Raw genomic sequence first — 20,176 nt, 5'->3', positions numbered from 1 at the left:
CAAAACTTTAGGTCTATTGGGCTTTAGTGAATGATCCATCATCGCTCTTTCACAAATTTCAATCAATTTCAAATTTGCTTTAAGTCACGTATTTTGTGTGTGTGATTTTTTCTTTGCTTTATTAAAACAAACTGCTTCGTGCTCAATAGGCAGCCACGGACACGGAGAGAGGCCTGAAAAAAGAAAATGCCGATGACGGTTGTTTCCGGTCGATTCTCGACGGCGTTTCTCCCCACTGTTTCTTTTTCCTTGTCGAGGTTGCGTTCCTTCAAGTACGCAGCTCAAAGACGCGTTGTTATCGTTTCCAAATCAGCTCACGCTTCTTCTTCTGTCTCTGTCTCCGTCGAGACGAATTCGAATGTACGCTTCTCTTCCTTCTTCTCCATTTTTTCTTCTTCTATAGGAACAGATTCGACTTACGATTACGGAATCAGTATTTGGTTTTTAATATTTTTGGTACTGTGCTGTGATGTGGTTTCCGTTGATGATCTCCAATTTCAGCTGATTCAATTGGATTGATGTAGCAGGTGGATTCTGTTATCGAGAAGGAGACGAAGAACAGAGGAGAGAAGAAGATTCTAGCTTGTCCCATCTGTTATAACTCCTTAGCATGGATTAGTCAGCCTAATGGTTTTGTGTGAGTCTCATCAGGACTCTTCACTAGTTTGTCCAGAAATTAGGATTGAGAAATAAAGCCAATGCTCAATTTTTCTTGAGATGTAAGTTTTTATATTTTCTTGGCTACAGAGAATCTACTGCCTCCTCTGGTACTCAATTACAATGCAATACCTGTAAAAGGGGTTACTCCGGTAATGAGACGCATCTTGATTTGGCTGTCGCTAGTGGAACCAAGCAATACAGTGAGCCAATGCCTCTTTCCACTGAGTTGTTCAGGTGGCTTATATGCTTTAACTGCTTCCTTGTCTATCTTAAGCTTTTATCTTTTCTTTCGAATCAACTTCCCGACATTTTTTTGGCCTTGTTGTTTTGTAGGACTCCATTAGTCTCTTTCCTTTATGAGAGGGGTTGGCGTCAGAATTTCATATGGGGTGGTTTTCCAGGACCAGAGAAAGAGGTGAGACGAAAACTCTCAAAGGCCTCTTCTTTTCGCTGCAATTATTTTTAAAAGAAATGTGTTAAATTTCTGCTTATACTTGGTTATAAAACTGATGGTTTCTGTTATATGTTCTTCATGTTCCAATCTATGGCCAGAGCCAAACACTGCTAACGTTGTATTCCACAGTTTGAAATGGCTAAAGACTACCTGAAGCCTGTTTTGGGAGGCAATATTATTGATGCCAGTTGCGGAAGTGGGATGTTCTCGAGGTTATTCGCTAGAAGCCAGCTATTTTCTCTGGTTGTTGCCCTTGATTACTCAGAGAATATGCTGCGACAGTGCTATGAACTCTTAAATCAAGAAGAAAACTTTCCCAACAAAGAGTTTGTACTTTCACCTTTAGCTTCTTCCATTATTGTCTTAAGATCTTGGGTAACAAGATATGTTAAATTTACTCCGCTGTCACAATTCTAGGAAACTTGTCCTAGTCCGAGCAGACATTGCTAGACTCCCTTTCCTTTCTGGTTCAGTTGACGCTGTCCATGCTGGTGCTGCTCTTCATTGTTGGCCTTCACCTTCCTCAGCCGTAAAGCTTTTCTCCTAATTCATCATTTTACAAAAACCACACATACAATAATACATTGTGTGCTTATGTTCCCTTTGGTTCGTCTAGGTTGCTGAGATAAGCCGTGTTCTTAGACCTGGAGGAGTATTTGTTGCCACCACATTCATCTATGACGGTCCTTTTAGTTTTATCCCGTTCTTGAAGAATTTTCGTCAGGTGTGTGCATATGTTACTTCTAAGTCTTAACACATTCAATTGATGTCTTGCAATTTCTCCTCGTTTGCTCCCTTGTGTGATCTGTGGCTGATTATACATTCTGGTCATGCCAATGGTAGGAAATAATGAGATATTCAGGTGCTCACGTCTTTCTGAGTGAACGCGAGCTTGAAGATCTCTGCACAGCCTGTGGACTCGTTGGCTTCACTCGGGTTAGAAACGGGCCATTTATAATGCTCTCCGCCACAAAACCCAGATAAGCTGACACTCTTATAGCTACTTCTAAATTTCTAATCCATAGTATATACACTTTTCTGTGAAAATTTGGTGTAAACTTATAAACATTAGAACAACTCGAAAGAGCATACAATACCTATTTTGTAAAGGTTTTTGCAAATTTTCCTATCTACTAGGTTGTAAATTGGTTTTAACTTGGTTCACTAAAGGGTCTTCTTGTGAAAACTGGATGTCTCTATTGGAACTTTCCGGAAGCAGTTCACGCATCTCAGAATCTATGTAAGCTTCCATCCGAGCACGATCTCTGTCTAGAGGATAGGTACGGTAAAGAAAGGAGTAGATGAAGCAGCACGCTGCCATTGGGATTCCTATAGATGTATAAAGAGCTTTTGCTAGAGATGCTGCATTCTCTCTATCCGTGGCTATCTCTGCTGACCTCGATGACCCTTCAGGGATTGGCTTATAACCATAAACATGCTGCGCCAGGATTCCAACTATAGGAGGAGCAAACGATGACAAGATTGACTCAAACGATTTATCCAGTGCATAGACACTTGTCCTTGATTTCTCTGGAACAATCTCTGCAAAGATCGGGCTGCATTTGTTTCACCAAGGTCAGCAACAACAGTGAAACGATAGAGAGTAACGCGTCATTAGGCATAGTAAAGAGAGAGAAACTTTACTTGTTGGTAGCAGGAGCATTCCAAGAAACAAACAGCCCCAATAGGACTAAGATCAGACCATGGATTGCAGCCGTGGATGGATCATCTGGTAAGACCAACAAGAGAATTGCAGCAAGCGGAATCGCTGAGGCTGAAATGCAAGCATGATTCTTCCAGAATTAGGAAGGCGGGTAGACAGAAAATCTCCCATTTTGCCTCCAAATAAGCCTCCTAGAGAAGATGCAGCCACGAAAAGACCCATCAAGAATGCAGTTGTCCCGTGTGAGAAGCCGATGAGTTCCAACCACATGGGTGCAAAAGAAAGAGCAGACCAAGGAAACGACCCTGTTACTCCCTGAGTCACAATTATCTGAAAAGACCGAATCTTTATGACAGTATCAGCTTCCCGGACCAAATCCTTCACCTCTGTACAAAAAGGTTTCCTCGAACCTCGTTGATTCGAAACATCAACACCATCCTTCACAAAATGTGGGTCATTGGCGAATAGTCTGACTAACACACCAACGAAAACGCTGATCACACCTACGATATGGAAAGCAACTCTCCAACCAGGTATGCCCATGAAGGTTAGTGGAGCTATTAAGACAGAGCATAGCCCCCCTAGGATCGAACCGATGTTTGCTGTTAGTTGTAACCATCCAAATGCAGTGCCACGGTTGGCATCATCAGTTGAGTCAGCAACAAGAGATTGAATAGCTGGAGCCACTAGAGCAAGACCAATTCCATTCAGAGCTCTAGACACTGCCACCTGCTCGATCAGAAATGTCACAAGAGGTTATGCATCTCACTAAACCAAACCATAAACCCAAAAAACCTTAATTGTGGAAAAAGCACAGAACCTGGAAAAAAGTGGAAGAGAAGGCAACAAGGAAAGTAGCAGCGGACCAGAGAAATGCACCGAGAGCTATAACGTGAGCTCGGTTATGTCTAATGGCCATGTAAACAGCCAAGGGATAACAAACGGCTTGAACCATGGATCGCAGCAATGTCAACGACCCGAGTCCGGTTGGATCAGTGTGGAGAGCCAAACCGACCTCTTTGTATACACCTGGAAGCAGAGATTCGTCGGCTCTCTCCATTATTCCAGCTAGATTAATCAGAATCAGCGTCACCGTCTCCGCCTTCATCTTTCCTGATTATAAACAAAAAACCTGAACTTTTGGGTTTTTGATGGGTTTCGATCGGATTTTTGTTTTCTTTGAGTCAATTTCGTAAAAAAATTGGGATGCGAATCATCAATGTTTACGGTGAGGACGTGTCAGCTTATTACATACGTGGTCGCTACGGTGGCGCGTGAGAATTGTCAAAGAAGGCGATGACTTTTCCCGGTGATCCCGAAATGGGTCCCACTGCTGTCGTGTTTACGCTTATTACTGTTTTCTAGTACACGACTACAAGTTATGGGCTTTAAGCCCATATTTTCATAAGTGATAGATAAAAACCAAAAATATTCTTTTTAGGCCCATATTCGGTAATGGTTTTGGTTAAACACTAATGTTAGCTAATAGTGATGATCTGATGATAAAATATAACTACAAAAGCTAAAAACACATTAATAGAAATGACTACTACTAATCTATGTTCCTCACGAGTCAAATTGTTGAGTTTTTTCTTTAAAACATCTACTTGCTAGTGTTGTGGGGAAAAGAAAAACAATTTCTCGACCAACAGAGTGTAATTGTAACTTTGTAAGTTTGCAACACTCAGTTCAATACAGTATACTTGGCTTGGGGGTTAATCATGGGCTAATGTGGACCCTGAATCGCATAATTGATTATTTTTCGGTAAGGACCGTACATGGGCCTAGTCTACCACTTAGAGCATCTTTACTCGAGTAACCCCCTAATCGTTCCTCAAAAAATAAAAATAAATTAACTTTTTTACAAATTATTATTATTTATTTATCTTTTAAATCTGCTCCACTAAACAGATGACACCTGTTTTGTTTGTTGAGAGTATCGGTTCTCAGATTACTCTGCCAAGGAACGTTTCTCTCTTTTATCCTCTTCTCTCTCTTCTTTTTATTATTTTTTAATAAGAGTATCGATAAAAGAACTGCCAGTAATGATGGTCTTACTGCTGTTTGAACAAATCTTATATTCCAAGTTCCAGCCACTGATGATATTCGTGTTATAAGCAACGAACGGCCCGTGTTTAGTAAAAGAGTTTATACAAAAGCTAAAACCCTAAGTGAAGATATATCCAAAAATAGCAAGTCTTCTTCTTTTATTTCTTTTTCCCTTCTAAGCCAAGTATATATATATATGGTAGTCCCAATGTGCCTTTGGATCATGTGCCTATACATTTCTCCCTCTTATCAATTATTTTTTTTTCTTTTTTCTTTAATTGCTTTTATATTTGGATATTCATTTCGTTTTTAATTAGCTTCTTCAATGCATGTATGAGTAAGAAATTATATTCAATTAAACTTATTTTGGCAAATTATGATATAATTTCTTCTTCAAAGATCTTTAACAAAACAAAATTATATGAGAAAATGATGGCCTTTCTGCATATTTAATCTTTAACCCAAAGCCACCTTTATATTTTTCATATATTATTTTCCGTTTACAACGTCCACACGCCATAGATTCAATCATATTGTTTGCCATCTTTAACATTATATGACTATGATTTGGTGGTAATTTAGTGTTCAAAATCCATGCTACGAAGAAAAAACCAACTGTAATGGTTCTTTTTACATGCATATAATGAATTATACAATGAACACTATCATACAAGCATGATGACTTCAAGTATTTAATATATCGCAATCATTATATCACCTACAGTAGAACCTCTATAAATTAATATTCGATAAATTAATAACCTCTATAAATTAATAAATTTTTTTGGTCCCAAGTTGGGACTAGTGTAATTTTGGATACTATTTGATAAAATAATAAATAAACAATTTTTTTGAAAATCTCATATAAAAATATGGTCCATCAATATCATATATTAATAATCAAATAAACTAGTATATATATATATCTAAGAAATATATATATATATATATATATATATAAGAAAATCTAGTGAAATATGAATCTATTGTTATTTGTTTGTTCTTGAATTTGCATTCTTGTTGGAGAGCATCTCTAATCTTTCTGATTGCATCAAAAATTTCTGGTGTTGTGTTCTCAAATCGCATCTAAAAATTATAGAGAGTTCTTGACGCGATAATTGCTTCCTTACGTGTAACTGGTTCTAAAGGTACCGTCATATCTTCTTCAACTATATCATCACCTTGAAAAATAGTAATAGCAATTTCTTCTAAACTCTGAATTTCTGATAAAAAAATTCTCTTTATAAATTAATATTTTATTAATTTATCGATAAATTTAAACTTCTATAAATTAATAAAATTTCATAGTCCCGACCTTATTAATTTATAGAGGTTCTACTGTATTTTCTCTTTAGTTTCGTTTCGTAGTGTATTTCTTAGAAAAGAAAGTATATGTATTCTTTAATTATATCAAATTTTTGTACTCATGGGGATTGCATACAAAAGAATGTATGCACTTTGAGTATAGTAGAGGTTTATCGAGTGACTTTATTAAATACATATTCCTTTAGGTATATATATTCTATATCAATCCTCTTTTTTTGGTCTTTATTTAATGCATATATACTCCAAAAAAATTGAATCAATATGTATCATATGTGAATAAAATAGAGAAAAAAAATAGAACATAGTTGAATACATTCAAGAACGATACACTAGTATTAAAGATGCATATCTAGAGAAATTGACTACCTTTACTTATTTGTGAAACAAGCAGTTTTTTATTATATTGATCGTTAACTTATTATTTTTTTGTAGCGGAATTTAAATCAATACTGTTTTGTTGTTGGATAAAGCTTTTATATGTGAAGACTAGTCGTATATGGTCCATATACAGCCACATTATGATGAATAGTATGTTGGAAGTATGTTTGCGTTCTTAGAGGAAAGAAATCTTGAAACAAGAAGACTACTATTCGATTATAATCGTTGGTTTTTGACTACTTTTGTTGTTTTTGATGATTTCTTTTTTGAAAAAGATAGATTTAAGAGAATCTATTTACGTGGCTAGTTTTGGGTTCATTATAACTTTGGTCATAGCTTTAATTATCCGTCTTCCCCTCTTCTTTAATTTTTTTTGCTAGCACGAGTTTTCTAAGTTGTCGGCAGGCAAATATAAGCACGTTCATTCCATGATTTAGAACAAAAACGAAAACTACGCTTATCATTCCAATTTGCTGAAAACATCTATCATTGATTGATAGGTCATGAACTAGATTTTGAATCTGTTAAAAACTGTCATAGTCAAATAATCGTATCAAATATCTAAGCATAAGCACTATGTAGATGAGCCTTTTGATTTTTTTTGGCTCTGGCTTCTCTTCAGTACGAATTTTTAGTGAAATCTATTAAAGAAAGATTTGGAGGCATACGTGTAGGTGGGAGGACAAAAAAATGAAAAAGTAGTCAAAGCCAAATCAAACATACAACAACAGACAAAGAAGGAAGCCGTATGAGACAGAAGGTCCCCAACAAAGCCGGCACCGACGGCTCGCACGAACGAACAAGCTCTTTTGACAGTGTATGAACACAATAAATTCTGTTTATCTCAACTAGAAAAATGTATACATATCAAAATGAGTTATCACTTTAACGAACGTACAAGTCGCAAGTTAAAGAAAAAAGGTTTCTGTTTAATATAAGTTAATGGTTTAAGCGTAATTTCAGCAGAATCTGTTCATGATAATAATTTGGTGGTTAGTATCAATCCATTATGGATGCTTTGGCGTTTAAGGGGATAGACTTAAATATTCCAATACTTAACTTTAATAAAGCACTACTATCAAGCATTGACCCGTTGGTTCTTAACTTTTTTTGTTAGTGTACCACAGGCTAATGCCATTATCATAAGTTGGTAAAAAGAGAAAAATCTTACTTCCATCCATATCACAAAATCATTATAAAACAAAAATTTCAGTCAAAATCACATCTTATAACACGAAATAAGCGTTGAATATATCACTTGTCACATTCGTACCATACTAGCTAAATGTTAAACATTTGATTGGTAATTTAATATATATGTTTTACAAATCATCGTAGGATACTTACATCAATTGGAGTCATCATTGGATCCATATGTTTAAATACAATTTTGATGTTTACCTAAAATTGCTGTTGCTAAGAATCTAAGATTAGTTGTAATAAAAAAAAGTTTGAAATTAGAAATATGAGATAGAATTATTCAAAACAAACAACCACAAAACTATATAAATTATAGGGCACAACAACTACTAACAGAATTGCTTAGTTTATTATGAATCTATTGCTAGTGCTCGTAACTAATTGTCCAACTAAAGGTTTTGAGTTTTGTGCTCTATGACTATGATGATAATTGTCTATGTGAAAAAGTTCCGTGTTCCTGGTAGTATTAATCATGACCGTAAATGTCTGAAATAATGATACTAACAACAAATATTAATATTTCGCTAGGGTCCAAAGATACATTTGAACAAACTATTTGCATTTTTCGTCTTTATTAATTAAGACAATAAAACAATCAAACGATAGGGTCAGCCGATTCATATATAATTATTTCAATAACAGGAATGTTTTAACGAATCGACCCCATTAAATCAAATAAGATCTTAATTTTGGATTTTTAGAAAACGAAAGCAAGATTTTTGTGTTACAGCAAAAGGCAGACAAATCAAAAAGTTGGTTTCTTGGAAAGTACTCCACTGTAACTCTTTTCTTAGACTTATATATATAATACATAAACACCTTTCACCTTCAACTAGAAAAGAAGAAGAAAAAAAAAACTCTTACTCCTCTGTTTCATCGAACTCTTCACATTGCTTCTTTATCTTCTTCAAAGCTTCCAACTTTTTTTTGTTTCTTTCTTAAAAATGGCGAAACTGAAGAAGTTATCCACAGGTCAAAAAATGGGTTGTGAGAGTGTCCTTGGATGTATTTTCCAAAGCTGGAGCCCTAGCCGGAGAAAACCCTCTTTACCGGAAAAAGATCACAGGGTAAAAGATAACTTGCTTGCCAAGTCAACATCCACCATTACAGACCCTAAAATCCTCCCTAGAGTGTCCACCGATACTTCTTCTCAACCAAAGAAATCTGATTCCCAGAAACCCCAACAAAAGCCAAATTCCGACGAGAGCCACCCGAGGAAATCATCAGATTCCGCAAGAAAATCATCAGATTCCGCAAAGAAATCGATTTCATCGGGCTCGTCAAGAACAGAGAGCAAGAGATTCTCTCTTAACGGCGTCATGGGAAACATCATCGTGAAACCACAGCCCGCCGTTAAACCTGACGTCTCGCAGACGAAAAGCCGGTGGGAGGGCAAGCCTGTAAATTACAGACTCGATCCAGAGGCTCTCAAGAGAATGGGAAACGAAGAGTATTGTCGTGGGAGGTTTGCACAAGCTCTTGTGTTTTACGAGAGAGCCATCTCAGCTGACCCCAAAACGCCGACGTATTGGTGTAACAAATCAGCCGCTTTGATCAGTCTCGGTCGTCTTCTTGAAGCTTCTGATGCTTGTGAAGAAGCTTTAAGACTAAACCCAACCTATGAGAGAGCCCATCAGAGACTCGCTTCCCTCCAACTCAGGTAGAGTCTTCACATTTTTTCTATAATTAGTTCCTGTAAGTTTCTGATTATTACTCTGTGGTACCATATACTTATTAAGTATAAAATTGCACCCTGGATTTTGATTTTTTTTTATGACCAGATTGGGTGAGGTTGAAAAAGCTTTGTGTCATTATAACGAAGCTGGAAAATATACAGAGACAAAACATATAGAACAAGTTGAAGATGTTATAAAATGCTTAAAGAGATGCGATGAAGCTCGAAGATCAAAGGAATGGAATGTTGCGTTGAAAGAGACTCTTTTTGCGATATCATATGGAGCCGATTCTTCTCCTCGGGTTAGCTTTCATTTCTTGTTCTTGTGTTATTTCTTGTGTTAATAAAGAGCCAAATATAGTATGTTTATGTTCTGTTTAATCGGCCAATTGTGTCGGTTTAGCTAACCGGGTATAATAAAAGTGACTAATTAAATCCATAATCCTCAATCTCTTCAAGGTCTATGCGCTACAAACCGAGGCTTTGTTGCATCTTCAGCGACATGAGGAAGCGTACAGCGTGTACCAGAAAGGAACAAAACGCTTCGAGATCGATAGTTTCATAAAGATTTTTGGTCTTTCCATCACTTCTTACCTCTTAATGGTCGGAGCTCAGGTATACATTGCAGTAGGAAGGTCAGTATTTTAGTACCATCACCTCCTTATTGTCGGAGCTCAGGGCTAAATGGGATGTAAAATCTTGCCGGCTTTTAACTTGTAAAATGTGAGGAGTACTTACTCATGTCTTGCTTTTCTTTCAATGACAGATTTGAAGATGCAGTAACCGCGTCAAGGCAAGCGGCTCGACTGGATCCAAGCAGCGAAGAAGTAAACGTGGTAGCTAAAACAGCAAGAGCGGTTGCTTCAGCGAGACTGAGCGGAAACTTGCTTTTCAACGCGTCAAAATTCGAAGGGGCTTGCGTGGTTTACACGGAAGGACTCGAGAAAGATCCCTATAATGCCCTCTTGCTATGTAACAGAGCTGCCTCAAGATTCAAGCTTGGTCTGTTCGAGAAAGCCATTGAAGATTGCACATTGGCTCTCAGTCTCCAGCCCTCCTACAGAAAGGCGAGACGGCGCAGGGCTGATTCTTATGCCAAGGTATTTAAAAGCTCAATTTAACCGGTCCAAACCGATTTTGAAATGACATTTGCATTTTTATTGGTTTGATGTAATTTTGTATTTGTGATGAATGTTTGAATTGGATTTAACCTCAGCCAAGGCTCTTCTAGTCTCTTCATCTCCAGGTGTCTCCATCAACAACAACTCATATTCTTGAATCGCGTGTTGCCATTTCTCCAACTACATATCCGGTTTAGGAAGCAGACCGGCAGAAATGTCCAGTTTAAAGGAATCGGCTCGGATTTAGTTGTGGTTAATTGAAATGGGAGATAAATTGGCTAAGCCAAAATTTGTAGAGTTTTAAGAGATTTTTAAATGATTTTGTTGTGTTTGCGTGTTTGTTTGCCTCTTTTGGGTTTTTGCTAATCTCAAAATTTTCTCATTTCAGGAGATTTTTAAGAAAGTTTGTTTTTACCAATCAAAATTTTGTATCAATTGGTCAAGACTAACACAAAATTACATCATAAGGGAAAAAGTCTTGTGATTTCTCTAATATATTTTCATAAACCCATTATTAAAGCTTTGAATTTTGTGATTTTTGAGACCTCTGTTCATAGATTTGTCTTATGTCAATACTCAATAGCCTTGTCTCGAGAACTTATCGATATGTGGGCATAGTTGAAACTTAAAAGGGGTTTATTCGAAACTTATGTGTGATCTAGTGATTTGGAACCAAACAGGTGTAAATAATTAAAGTGATCAAAAATTAGACTAGCCATCAAATAGATTAACTAGGGTATGAAACTTTGATTTATTTTTACTATTAGTTAAAATTTGCAGAAACATGTTATAAAATTGTAACACAATAACATATACAAAGTTGTTTGCCTAATTGTTAGCAAAAGGTGGTCAGCGAATTGAAAAAAAGAACATGGAAGAAACTTTGTTCATGGACATTTGACAATGATTGTAGGTTCGTTTGTAGTGACCATAGTGATCATACCTGATAGTGAGTGTTGTGCTTCTCTATAGCATTTAGAGAACTCAGACAAAGTTGGCTGATGTGGCTTATTCGTTTGATGTTATTGTCAGGATGAAGAGAAGAGAGCTAACTTGCTTGTTATTGCTTGCCGTGTTCAAAGTATATATATAACCTTCAATTTGGTTCTATTTATATTAGGATTGAACTCGTGACATAGCAAGCAAGTTGAAATGTTTGTTTTCCTTTGATTTTTTATTATATTAAACTCCTCGATGGTTTACAAAAAGAACGTATTATCAAGGGAAACATATAATACAATAAAATGATATATTAAGCAACTTCGTGTAACATATAAAAGCCTGTACATATTTGCATTACATTACAAACGTTGTGATGAAACACACGAAACAAAGAAGGTAAACAAACAAAAAAACCTTTTGAGATACAAAACAGAGGAACCATGGAAACTCAAGAAACCAAAAAAAAAAAAAAAACAGTATCAAAACTAATTAACAGATAATCAAAAATGATAGGATTATAAAAAACGCTTAATTAGATTTTAAAATACGATGATTAATGATGAGTAACGGTGGATACGTAAAAAAAATCAGCTTTTCCAGCTTCGACTCCGAGACAGAGGATCCTGAATCCCGCCGACAACCCAAGTTTCCTTAGCGATGTCTGAAGAGAGTCTGTAAAACTCAGTATCGTATCTCATCAACACCAGTTCCATCTTCTCTTCCTCCATTAGTGATCTCAAATCCTTCTTCGTCTTCTTCGTATTCATTTCTTTATCCTCTGTTTCTTCTTCTTCTTCTTCTTCTTCTTCTTCTCTGTTATCTTGCTCTGTTTTTGCTTTCATTCTCTCTTCTAACCAACTCTTCGCTGGAGCTGATCTACACCGCATCAGCAACAGCGCGTTTGGCGGCGGAACCGCCGGTTCTGCGTCTGAGTTTTCAAGATCGCGTTTCTTCTCATCACCATCTACGGCGTCACACTTGTTGTTCTTGTCGTCGTCGTTGTTGCTCTGTTCCTCTTGTAAAACCATAAACCATTTGGAGAAAACATTCTTTGAGTTCTCTTCTTCTTGTTCTCCTTCTTCTTCCTCATCTTCATCATCATCTTCGTCTTCTTCGTCGTCGCTTGTGACATCAGCATGTCGGAAATCACCAAAACACCTGAAGTCGAATCTGATGTTTCTGAGACAAGTCAAGAAACCCATCACATCTTTCTTCAACCCTAAAAACTTGCTTTGCGATCTACTATCATGTATCCTCTCGATCTCTTCCATCACCGATTGCCAATTCTTTCCTTTTCCTCCGCCGCATTTGCTCGGCCGGACTTTGATCTGACCGGCGCAAGTGACTTTAGGCGATGTAGGTTCAGCTATTTCGTTGCCTCCCATATTCTTACTGCTCGCTTGTTTAGCCCACAAAGCAGGACTCCCATGTCCTCCTCCTCCACCGCCGCCGGAGAGTTTACTTAGCTGGCGACGGTGGTGGGGACGACGGTTAGTGGAGGAGTCGGAAGGACGAGATGGGCTACAAATGGGCTTAGGAGTAAGAGCTAGGTGGGCTCTGGAAGGGAAACAAACCAACAAATCTGCAGAGTAACCAGAAGAAGAAGATCCTCTGTTTCCATTGCTTCCTTTGATCATACCTTTTCTTTTGCTTTTGTTTTTCTTTGGGTTTGTTTTTTTGGATCGATCTCTTTCTTAATGGGAAGGGTTCAGCTTTTTATGTCTGGATTTATAAAATTATTCTTCTTTTTTTCTTTATAAAAATTTTCTTGTTAGGCTTTGATATTCCTGTGTTGTGACAGCTTTACATGCTTTTTGCTTTTGCGGGGGAAAAAAAAAACTTTCTTTTTCACTTAAACCCTTTTTCAAAAAGTGAAAAAAAATCGGTGGTGCACCTTCGCCAAATTGTCTTCGTAAAAATGTAATTGATGGATAAATATGGAGAAGAAGAAGAAGAAGAAGTGATGGGGTCAAAGGAGTGAAGTGGGTTCATTACAACTTTATTCAATCGTAATTCGTAAACAAGAAGCTTCTTGACTGAATCATTCACTTTCAGTGGTCGTCACCACTTTTTGTTCTTGTTTTTGAATAGATTCATCATTCATGTATAAGTTATTCAGTTTTCATTTTGAGATTTATATATAAGCCAATACCAAATTTCAAAGTGTATGCGGTGAGTGTATGCAATACTAAATACTTACTAGTTACTGTACTAAATGTGAAACCCATATCGTCGTCAGTATAGAACTCGTGTTTAATAGAAGTTAGTCTAGATTTCATCTCTATGAACTCGATTAACAAAAAATAAATGCATTGGTTATAGTTCTTACATCTATCGATAAGCTATCCACAATCATATTTAAAAGGTTTGGTGATTTTTTATAATTCATTCATATTATTTTTTTTAAAGTATATTATAACATGTGAATGTGACAAGGGTGATGATGGGTTATAGTCGAATTGCTCAATAGATTAAAGTTGGAAAGGTTTCGTGGGCTTTACTTTTGCAAATTCAATATAAACTGATAATATTATTATATATGATAGAAAAAGAAAGACAATTGTATAAAGAAGAATAAAAAAGGAAAAGATTGGAAGGGCACGAGGCTTGTTTCTTAATCCAATGCTATTGATCACAAGCTGTGTGGTCACATTTCCCTTTCTTGTTGTTATCTTCAACCATACAATCATCAATTTTCAATTGCTATCTTACGATTTAACTACCTTCTAACTATATTTCCAAACTATATAGCTAGTACCAAATGACAACGATATTCAGGAGTGCAAAACGATCTAGGGATGTTAATGATGTGATGATCACGTACTGAAATAGTGTATGGTGAGGTTATTGTGTGACATGAGGCATGAATTGTTTGATATGATTGTTTTGCTAAATCGAAAAGCATCATTGCGGATTTCTGAAAACTAACCAAACAAAAAGTTGTGGTTTCCACTCAAACAGTTTTGTTGCTCTACTATTCTACAGTTTATTATCACAATGGTTATGGACATTATGGTAATAAAACTTGAACTCAACATTAAGTAAACTTGGTGACGTCGCAGTGAACTAGTTTCTTTAATCATCCAATACATTTGTTGCATGATTTAGACAAGTTTCAATTCTTGAATAAGAGGTTTTCCCTTTATGCTAGCTGGTCTTGTTCTTCTTTACCTTTGGCAAACAGAAAACGAGAAAATGATTTTCTAACACAATATTTTGATTTAATGCCATGCTTCTCACACAATATATTGCTTCCTTAGCTTAACTGAATTTTCACATGTACAGTTGCGTTTCTTTGGTTAAGATATAGCTCTCGTTCGTTCCAGCAATTTTCATGAAACTCTTGCTTTAACCGTTAATTCCCATTTTAATTAAAACATGTATAACATGGACGTTTTGGATCTTTGGTGAGAGAAATAATGAGTAAAACTCAAACTAGTATTACAAATTTTTGTAACTGGCTTTACTTTTTTTACATTCCTTTTTAGTTACACAACAGCTTTATCTGGGCAAAAATCTGAAATTCGATTTTTTTCACGCTAATTCACGTGATATGGGTAAATAAGCATATATATACTCGATTTCCGGTTCCGGCTTTCACTCTAAATAAGCTAAATTTAACCTTTGGCGCTAATTGCGTCAGTTGTACAGAGAACTGTTGGAATGATATATATGCTCTCCAAGAAATAATTCAATACAAAGAAACTAGCAGACCCCAAAATCAAATTAAAGGATGAAAAAAAAAAGTTAGGTATTATATGTTTAATCATTTGACAAAAAAAAAAGGGTATGTTTTATCATGATAAGTTTGCATCAACATTGAGGTAGGCCTTTAGCACTAGCAAAATACTTTTAAAAATAGATTATTGAAATGGAAGATATCATTTTTATAATCAATATTCATAAAGCTAAAATTATGTAGATTGAAGATACTGTTTGATTTAGTTGTACCCCAATCCTTGTGAATGAGAGCGACAATGTTGAGAAATCATGTGGGTAGGCCTTTCTTAAGACTCTCACTCGAAAAAAAGTTAGGCAAATTACATTTTACGCTTTTTTCCACAAATCTAATAAGTCTTTTTTTTCTTTGTCAAAATCACAATGCATAATTGAGGGAAACTCTCTATATATGATAATAATAATATGTGACAAAAGTAAAGCCTGATAAGTATGAAGTATGAAAATTGTATTGCCTAAAACTTTAAACTTGCAATCAAAGTTATGGATTGAAGCATCATTCACATCTATAGGCTAATCAAGTTTACATATATGTGAGATATTCTGTTTTATTAGTCTTTATTTGATTATAAAGCACAAATATTTGTCATTGAAATGTATAGCAAGGACCACATATCTTTTGTTTGGTAATATGGTTTAATAATTTCTCCGCACTCTATAGCCTTTTTGCAAATGTATAATAATGTAAAGGAACATGTTAGTGACCTAATCAATATAACATCCTTTTTTTATCATGATATGAGATGATCATGATACCACTCAATGGAATACTAACAATGTGTTCATAATGATATCAGATCAATTAATATATAAGATTTTTATGTGCTCAAGAAAGAGACATTGAAAAAGTCGAACTAGAAGAAGAAGAGCTCATAAACTGAAAGTTGAAAGAGGGTTTAGTTTTCTCCTGTGATTGTGAAGAGCGGGCCTTGATGGGCTTCAAACTGGATCCGATAGGCTTGAACTTGCAATTTGCGTAATTATATAATAAATGCCTTTATTCCATGTTATATCCACCACATGAACATAGGCAATCACAAAAATTAATGTCAGATTTCGAAAGTAATTGCTATTGAATAAAAATAGCTGTAATTTTTTCTTAACATATTCATTAGATATGGGTGAGATCACTGAAGATACTTTGACAGCATTTTTTATATAAACTATTGCTATTAATTAATTCGTTCGAATCATATCAGTAATATTATATTAGATGCTGCCACGCAATTAATGTTGGTAATCATATCATATTAGAGGAATAATAATTCAGATTTGATGTCATTTGACCAAAGTCGTACGCCAATAGTACAATCGGCTTTGTACGACTCGAATTTTTATATACAAAAGAAAAAAGGCCGAACAAATGACAGCCCAAAAAAAGCCCATTTGGCCTTTTAAAAAAGTCAAATTTTTAGAAAGAATTCATCTCTAACACATTCCTCCTACGCTTGAGCAACGCCGTAACGGCTTCCCCGTACATACAATCGCCGCCATCTCCGGCGAAAGCCTCCGTTACCAGCTCAGCGTCATTATCATCGGAAGCTAAACCAGTCGGCCTTACGACCACAAGCGTCGCGGCTTCGAGACAAATCCCGCTCTTCAGCATCAGCGACGGCGCGTGTCTCATACTCATCCTCACGCTAGGAACCACGGTGCGTTCCCCCACGCGCTCAATTCCTTTATCATCCTCACGCGCCTCCGTCTCTCTGTATTCTTTCATCCCCGCAGCGTCCATCACCACCGTACCTTCACCTTCTCTGTCACGCACAGTCAATTTCTCCATGTCCTTGTGATCTTTCACCAAATCTCTCATCAGGTAATGGCGCGTCGAAGCCGCCATCAACGCGCTGATGGTCCACACCACGCGCGTTTTCAACCCACAGACGAACTCAGAATCAGACTCCACAGCACCGTCGACGACGGCGGCGGTAGTTGCTGGAGTAGTATTAACCGTGGCGGAACGGAAAGCAACGATGACGCAGCTCTTGAGTGTTTTCCCGAACTCAGCCTTCCACTTAACGGCGGCGCCTTTCTCTAGCTTGACATCGCCGCCGTATAACTCCACCTCCAGGTTCCGGATCCGTTCAAACCCGACGAGAATCTGAGCCGGAGTTTTCGGAGATCGGGTTAGGATCTCGGCCGGGTCAGCTGGCTTGGGGAAGATAGGGAGGAAGCCGTGAATTGATTTGAACAGAGATCGGAAAAAGCCAGCGATCGGGGAATAGATCTCGGGGTCAGAATCGGTGGTTCCGAGGATCTGATCGAGTTGGAGAAGGAGCGAGTCGGACTGAGTGGCTAACGAGTTGAATCGTTTAGAAACAGAACGGCACCGTATCAACGTTTTGACGTCACCGACTTTATTTAAAATGTCGATGACCACAGGATCTGGAATCGCATCAAAAGCGTCCATGCTGATTTGACTAAAATACCCTTTTAAAACCTTTCGGGATTGGTTAGAGAGAGACTCACTTTTGTTTCTGTGTTCTGTAATGAGTTGTGTGTGTAGGAGAGGAGAGTTATGTATAAATAAGGGAAATGGGGTAAGGGAGATATAATGATTATTTTAATCTCCGGCATGTAGGGTCATTATTGCCGTCGGTATAATGATAGTTAAATTAATAAAGAATAATAAGTACGGCTTTTTGCAAATTTTTTAATTGGTCTTTGATAATTAAATAGGAGACATCAACGATTGAGATGCTCTCCTATCCGGCGACACCGTCCTGAATCAACGGTCCAGTCTTGCTTTAACTTTTCTATCAAAATCATCACGGTCCATACCGGGGGAGAAATCATAATTGATCATTTGGATGGATACCATAGCTTTAAATAAACTTTTTTGAAAATTTTCGTGAAACTATTGTTATTATGACTGATGAATAATTCAATAATACCTATACCATGATAGTGAATCTGAAAAGAGAGTAAATGGTGTTAACTTTTCTAGCTATTAGAACTACTCCAACAAGGCAGACCGGAAACATCAATTATAGTGCAAAAGCACTCCAATCCAATGTGTAATAAACACTATCCTATTTTTTTTAGTGTTTTGTGAACAGTGTTGCATTATATTTGGTGTAACACTATTCATAAAACACTAAAAAAAAATTATTTTATTTGTATTTTTAATTTAAATATATATTTAACCTATTGTTTATCCATTGAAAGCCAAATATATCATCAATATTATTAAAATTATTTTATTACAATTAATCATATGAACTATTAACTATATTTGATATAATATAAAATAATTAATTTAGACAAAATTTTAAAATAAATACCAAACTGATTAAAATTAATAATTTATAATAAAGTTTAATAAACTAGTGGAAACATAATATTATAAAAATAAAACATACAAAAAATTAATGCTTATTAAAAATATTTAATCTTAAATTGAATAATATAATAATCAAAAGTTTTGTTTTTAATGTGAAATTTAGTGTTGTGGTTGGAGATGAAAAAAAATTTGGGACACCAAAACACTAAATTTGGTGTCAAAGTGTTTTATGGTTGGAGTTGCTCAGGTCTAAAATATTGTTTTCTAGTAGTGCGAATATAAACGACTTTAAACTCGAAAGTCTATCTCCTCAAATAAATATGTTAATAAACTACGTATGATTTATATTTGGTTCAGTGTCGACGAACAATGCCAAATTTTAGTTCGAACAGCCTTTGTAAATTGAGTTGTTCATTTCCAAAGACTTTTGACAAAACAAAAAAAGTTTCACAATAACTAAATTTTGTCTTTGGTTCGCATTTACATGTAGAAAATAAGTTCACCAAAAAAAAAACCATTTTGTGTGTTGTAGAATATATTTGAAAACTGCAAATGTAAACATCTCATATCTACGTTAAATATATGAACAACCAATCAAAACCTTCTTTTACAACACCCGTGGTGGTTCACGGTCACGGGGAATCATCAGCAGCCTTGGTACGCTCCCGTTGCATTTGTACGGAAAGTTGTACTGCTCCACAAGCCAACCCTGTAAGGCGGCACCCTCTCTCTCTCCGCTTTAGCATTGATGGATCATATCATGGTGTTAACATAAGGGAACATAGAAGAAACACTGTATTGTCTTGTTTTAGTCTCCTCGTCGATGACTTATTAGGTGAAAAATATATTTAAACATTCACTAAACCGAATTCTGAAGACTTTTTAAGACATTACGATTATATATGTCTAGGTTCATCATGACCTTATTGGTTTGAGGCAACGATTTTTTTTTTTAAATGTATAATTAGTGTTCTCTATGTTACAGTTACTTAATCCATTTATATACTTACTATATTATTTCAATATGTAAAGCTCGAGTGATGATGAGGTTAAAGTTGGGACAGGTTGTATTAATGCACTTTTTGTCTTCTGAAATAATGCATGGATTTGGGAGTTGTTGTGGCGGATCTTGTCACACGTCCTTCTATGGAGATCCATACATCATATGCATGATCTAGTGGCTGAGTAGAAAATGTCTTACTCACGAGAGTAATGACTCTCGACAATAATTTAGACTGGTCTTGAATCAGTTATGGCAATTCAGTTAATATGACAACAACGTCCTAATAGAGGTAGCCCTGGGCATAGCATATTATCCAAACCTGAACCTGACTCGAAGTAGGTGGTTCGGCTCAGGTTTAGGTTGTGTGTAAAACCCGATCAGGTTCAGTACCTCTGAGGTTCGGATACCCGATCAGGTTCCAGTAATATCCGAACCCGAAATAAAACCCGAACTAATCCGAATTAAATGTAAAAATGCATCTACGGGGTGCATATTAAACCATTTTGCCAACTTAGTTTTTTTGTTATAATGTGAAACGTTAAATATATATATATAGGTGTGTTCTGAAATTTATATAAAAAAAAATATTTTTTTAGTTCATGATTTGTTTGAGTTCGGGTATAATCCGAACCCGACCCGAAAGTACAAAAAACTTGAACGGGTTCTATATGCTTAAACCCGAAA

The 20,176-nt window shown here is 36.2% G+C and overlaps 4 protein-coding genes and 1 non-coding gene across 13 annotated transcripts; 2 read left to right on the top strand and 3 right to left on the bottom strand.

Moving 5' to 3' along the window:
- The first annotated feature begins 81 nt into the window (after positions 1–81).
- Positions 82–2,235, top strand: LOC104751708 (putative methyltransferase At1g78140, chloroplastic). 4 transcript variants are annotated; one of them, XR_015584930.1, is made up of 8 exons: positions 82–360; positions 528–637; positions 748–894; positions 994–1,075; positions 1,213–1,440; positions 1,532–1,643; positions 1,731–1,838; positions 1,958–2,235. XR_015584930.1 is itself a non-coding variant. In XM_010473718.3 (8 exons), the coding sequence occupies exons 1-8, from the start codon at positions 187–189 to the stop codon at positions 2,096–2,098; spliced, it is 1,071 nt and encodes a 356-aa protein (XP_010472020.1). In that variant the 5' UTR covers positions 82–186; the 3' UTR covers positions 2,099–2,235. The 4 variants fall into 4 exon arrangements, 2 of the variants coding, with proteins under 2 accessions (XP_010472020.1, XP_010472019.1); XM_010473718.3 differs by having other exon boundaries at positions 1,244–1,440; XM_010473717.3 differs by having other exon boundaries at positions 525–637; positions 1,244–1,440.
- Positions 2,149–4,241, bottom strand: LOC104751709 (uncharacterized). Its single transcript, XR_015584928.1, has 3 exons — positions 3,598–4,241; positions 2,759–3,506; positions 2,149–2,670 (listed from the first exon to the last, which is right to left on the bottom strand). It is a non-coding gene; the product is annotated as an uncharacterized LOC104751709 (transcript).
- Positions 4,242–8,552: 4,311 nt separating this feature from the next.
- On the top strand, positions 8,553–11,019 carry LOC104751707 (inactive TPR repeat-containing thioredoxin TTL3). Of its 6 annotated transcripts, none has more exons than XR_015584927.1 (5): positions 8,553–9,390; positions 9,512–9,707; positions 9,865–10,020; positions 10,172–10,505; positions 10,637–11,019. XR_015584927.1 is itself a non-coding variant. In XM_010473714.3 (5 exons), the coding sequence occupies exons 1-5, from the start codon at positions 8,675–8,677 to the stop codon at positions 10,721–10,723; spliced, it is 1,509 nt and encodes a 502-aa protein (XP_010472016.1). In that variant the 5' UTR covers positions 8,553–8,674; the 3' UTR covers positions 10,724–11,019. The 6 variants fall into 6 exon arrangements, 4 of the variants coding, with proteins under 4 accessions (XP_010472016.1, XP_010472018.1, XP_087348440.1 ...); XR_015584926.1 differs by having other exon boundaries at positions 10,622–11,019; XM_010473714.3 differs by having other exon boundaries at positions 9,865–10,040.
- A 739-nt stretch (positions 11,020–11,758) lies between these two features.
- LOC104751706 (uncharacterized) lies at positions 11,759–13,586 on the bottom strand. Its single transcript, XM_087492315.1, has one exon. The coding sequence runs from the start codon at positions 13,103–13,105 to the stop codon at positions 12,056–12,058; it is 1,050 nt and encodes a 349-aa protein (XP_087348441.1). The 5' UTR covers positions 13,106–13,586; the 3' UTR covers positions 11,759–12,055.
- A 2,851-nt stretch (positions 13,587–16,437) lies between these two features.
- Positions 16,438–18,169, bottom strand: LOC104751705 (F-box protein AUF1). The gene has a single exon (XM_010473709.3). It carries the CDS (start codon positions 17,614–17,616, stop codon positions 16,618–16,620), a length of 999 nt encoding a protein of 332 aa, XP_010472011.1. The 5' UTR covers positions 17,617–18,169; the 3' UTR covers positions 16,438–16,617.
- Between the last annotated feature and the right edge of the window lie 2,007 nt (positions 18,170–20,176).

This window comes from Camelina sativa, chromosome 16 (genome assembly GCF_030686135.1).
Source record: "Camelina sativa cultivar CO46 ecotype springtype chromosome 16, ASM3068613v1".
Classification (NCBI taxonomy): Eukaryota; Viridiplantae; Streptophyta; class Magnoliopsida; order Brassicales; family Brassicaceae; genus Camelina; species Camelina sativa.
Note: the sequence above shows the minus strand (reverse complement) of the source record. Positions and strands in the feature narration are given on the sequence as shown.

Coding starts and splice junctions, on each gene's coding strand:
- LOC104751708 (XM_010473717.3), top strand. CDS start 187: ATGCCGATGACGGTTGTTTCCGGTCGATTCTCGACGGCGTTTCTCCCC. Junction 638..747: donor AGTCAGCCTAATGGTTTTGT/GTGAGTCTCATC, acceptor TCTTGGCTACAG/AGAATCTACTGCCTCCTCTG. Junction 1,441..1,531: donor GAAAACTTTCCCAACAAAGA/GTTTGTACTTTC, acceptor TCACAATTCTAG/GAAACTTGTCCTAGTCCGAG.
- LOC104751707 (XM_087492314.1), top strand. CDS start 8,675: ATGGCGAAACTGAAGAAGTTATCCACAGGTCAAAAAATGGGTTGTGAG. Junction 9,391..9,511: donor CTCGCTTCCCTCCAACTCAG/GTAGAGTCTTCA, acceptor TTTTATGACCAG/ATTGGGTGAGGTTGAAAAAG. Junction 9,708..9,864: donor GAGCCGATTCTTCTCCTCGG/GTTAGCTTTCAT, acceptor AATCTCTTCAAG/GTCTATGCGCTACAAACCGA.
- LOC104751706 (XM_087492315.1), bottom strand. CDS start 13,105: ATGATCAAAGGAAGCAATGGAAACAGAGGATCTTCTTCTTCTGGTTAC.
- LOC104751705 (XM_010473709.3), bottom strand. CDS start 17,616: ATGGACGCTTTTGATGCGATTCCAGATCCTGTGGTCATCGACATTTTA.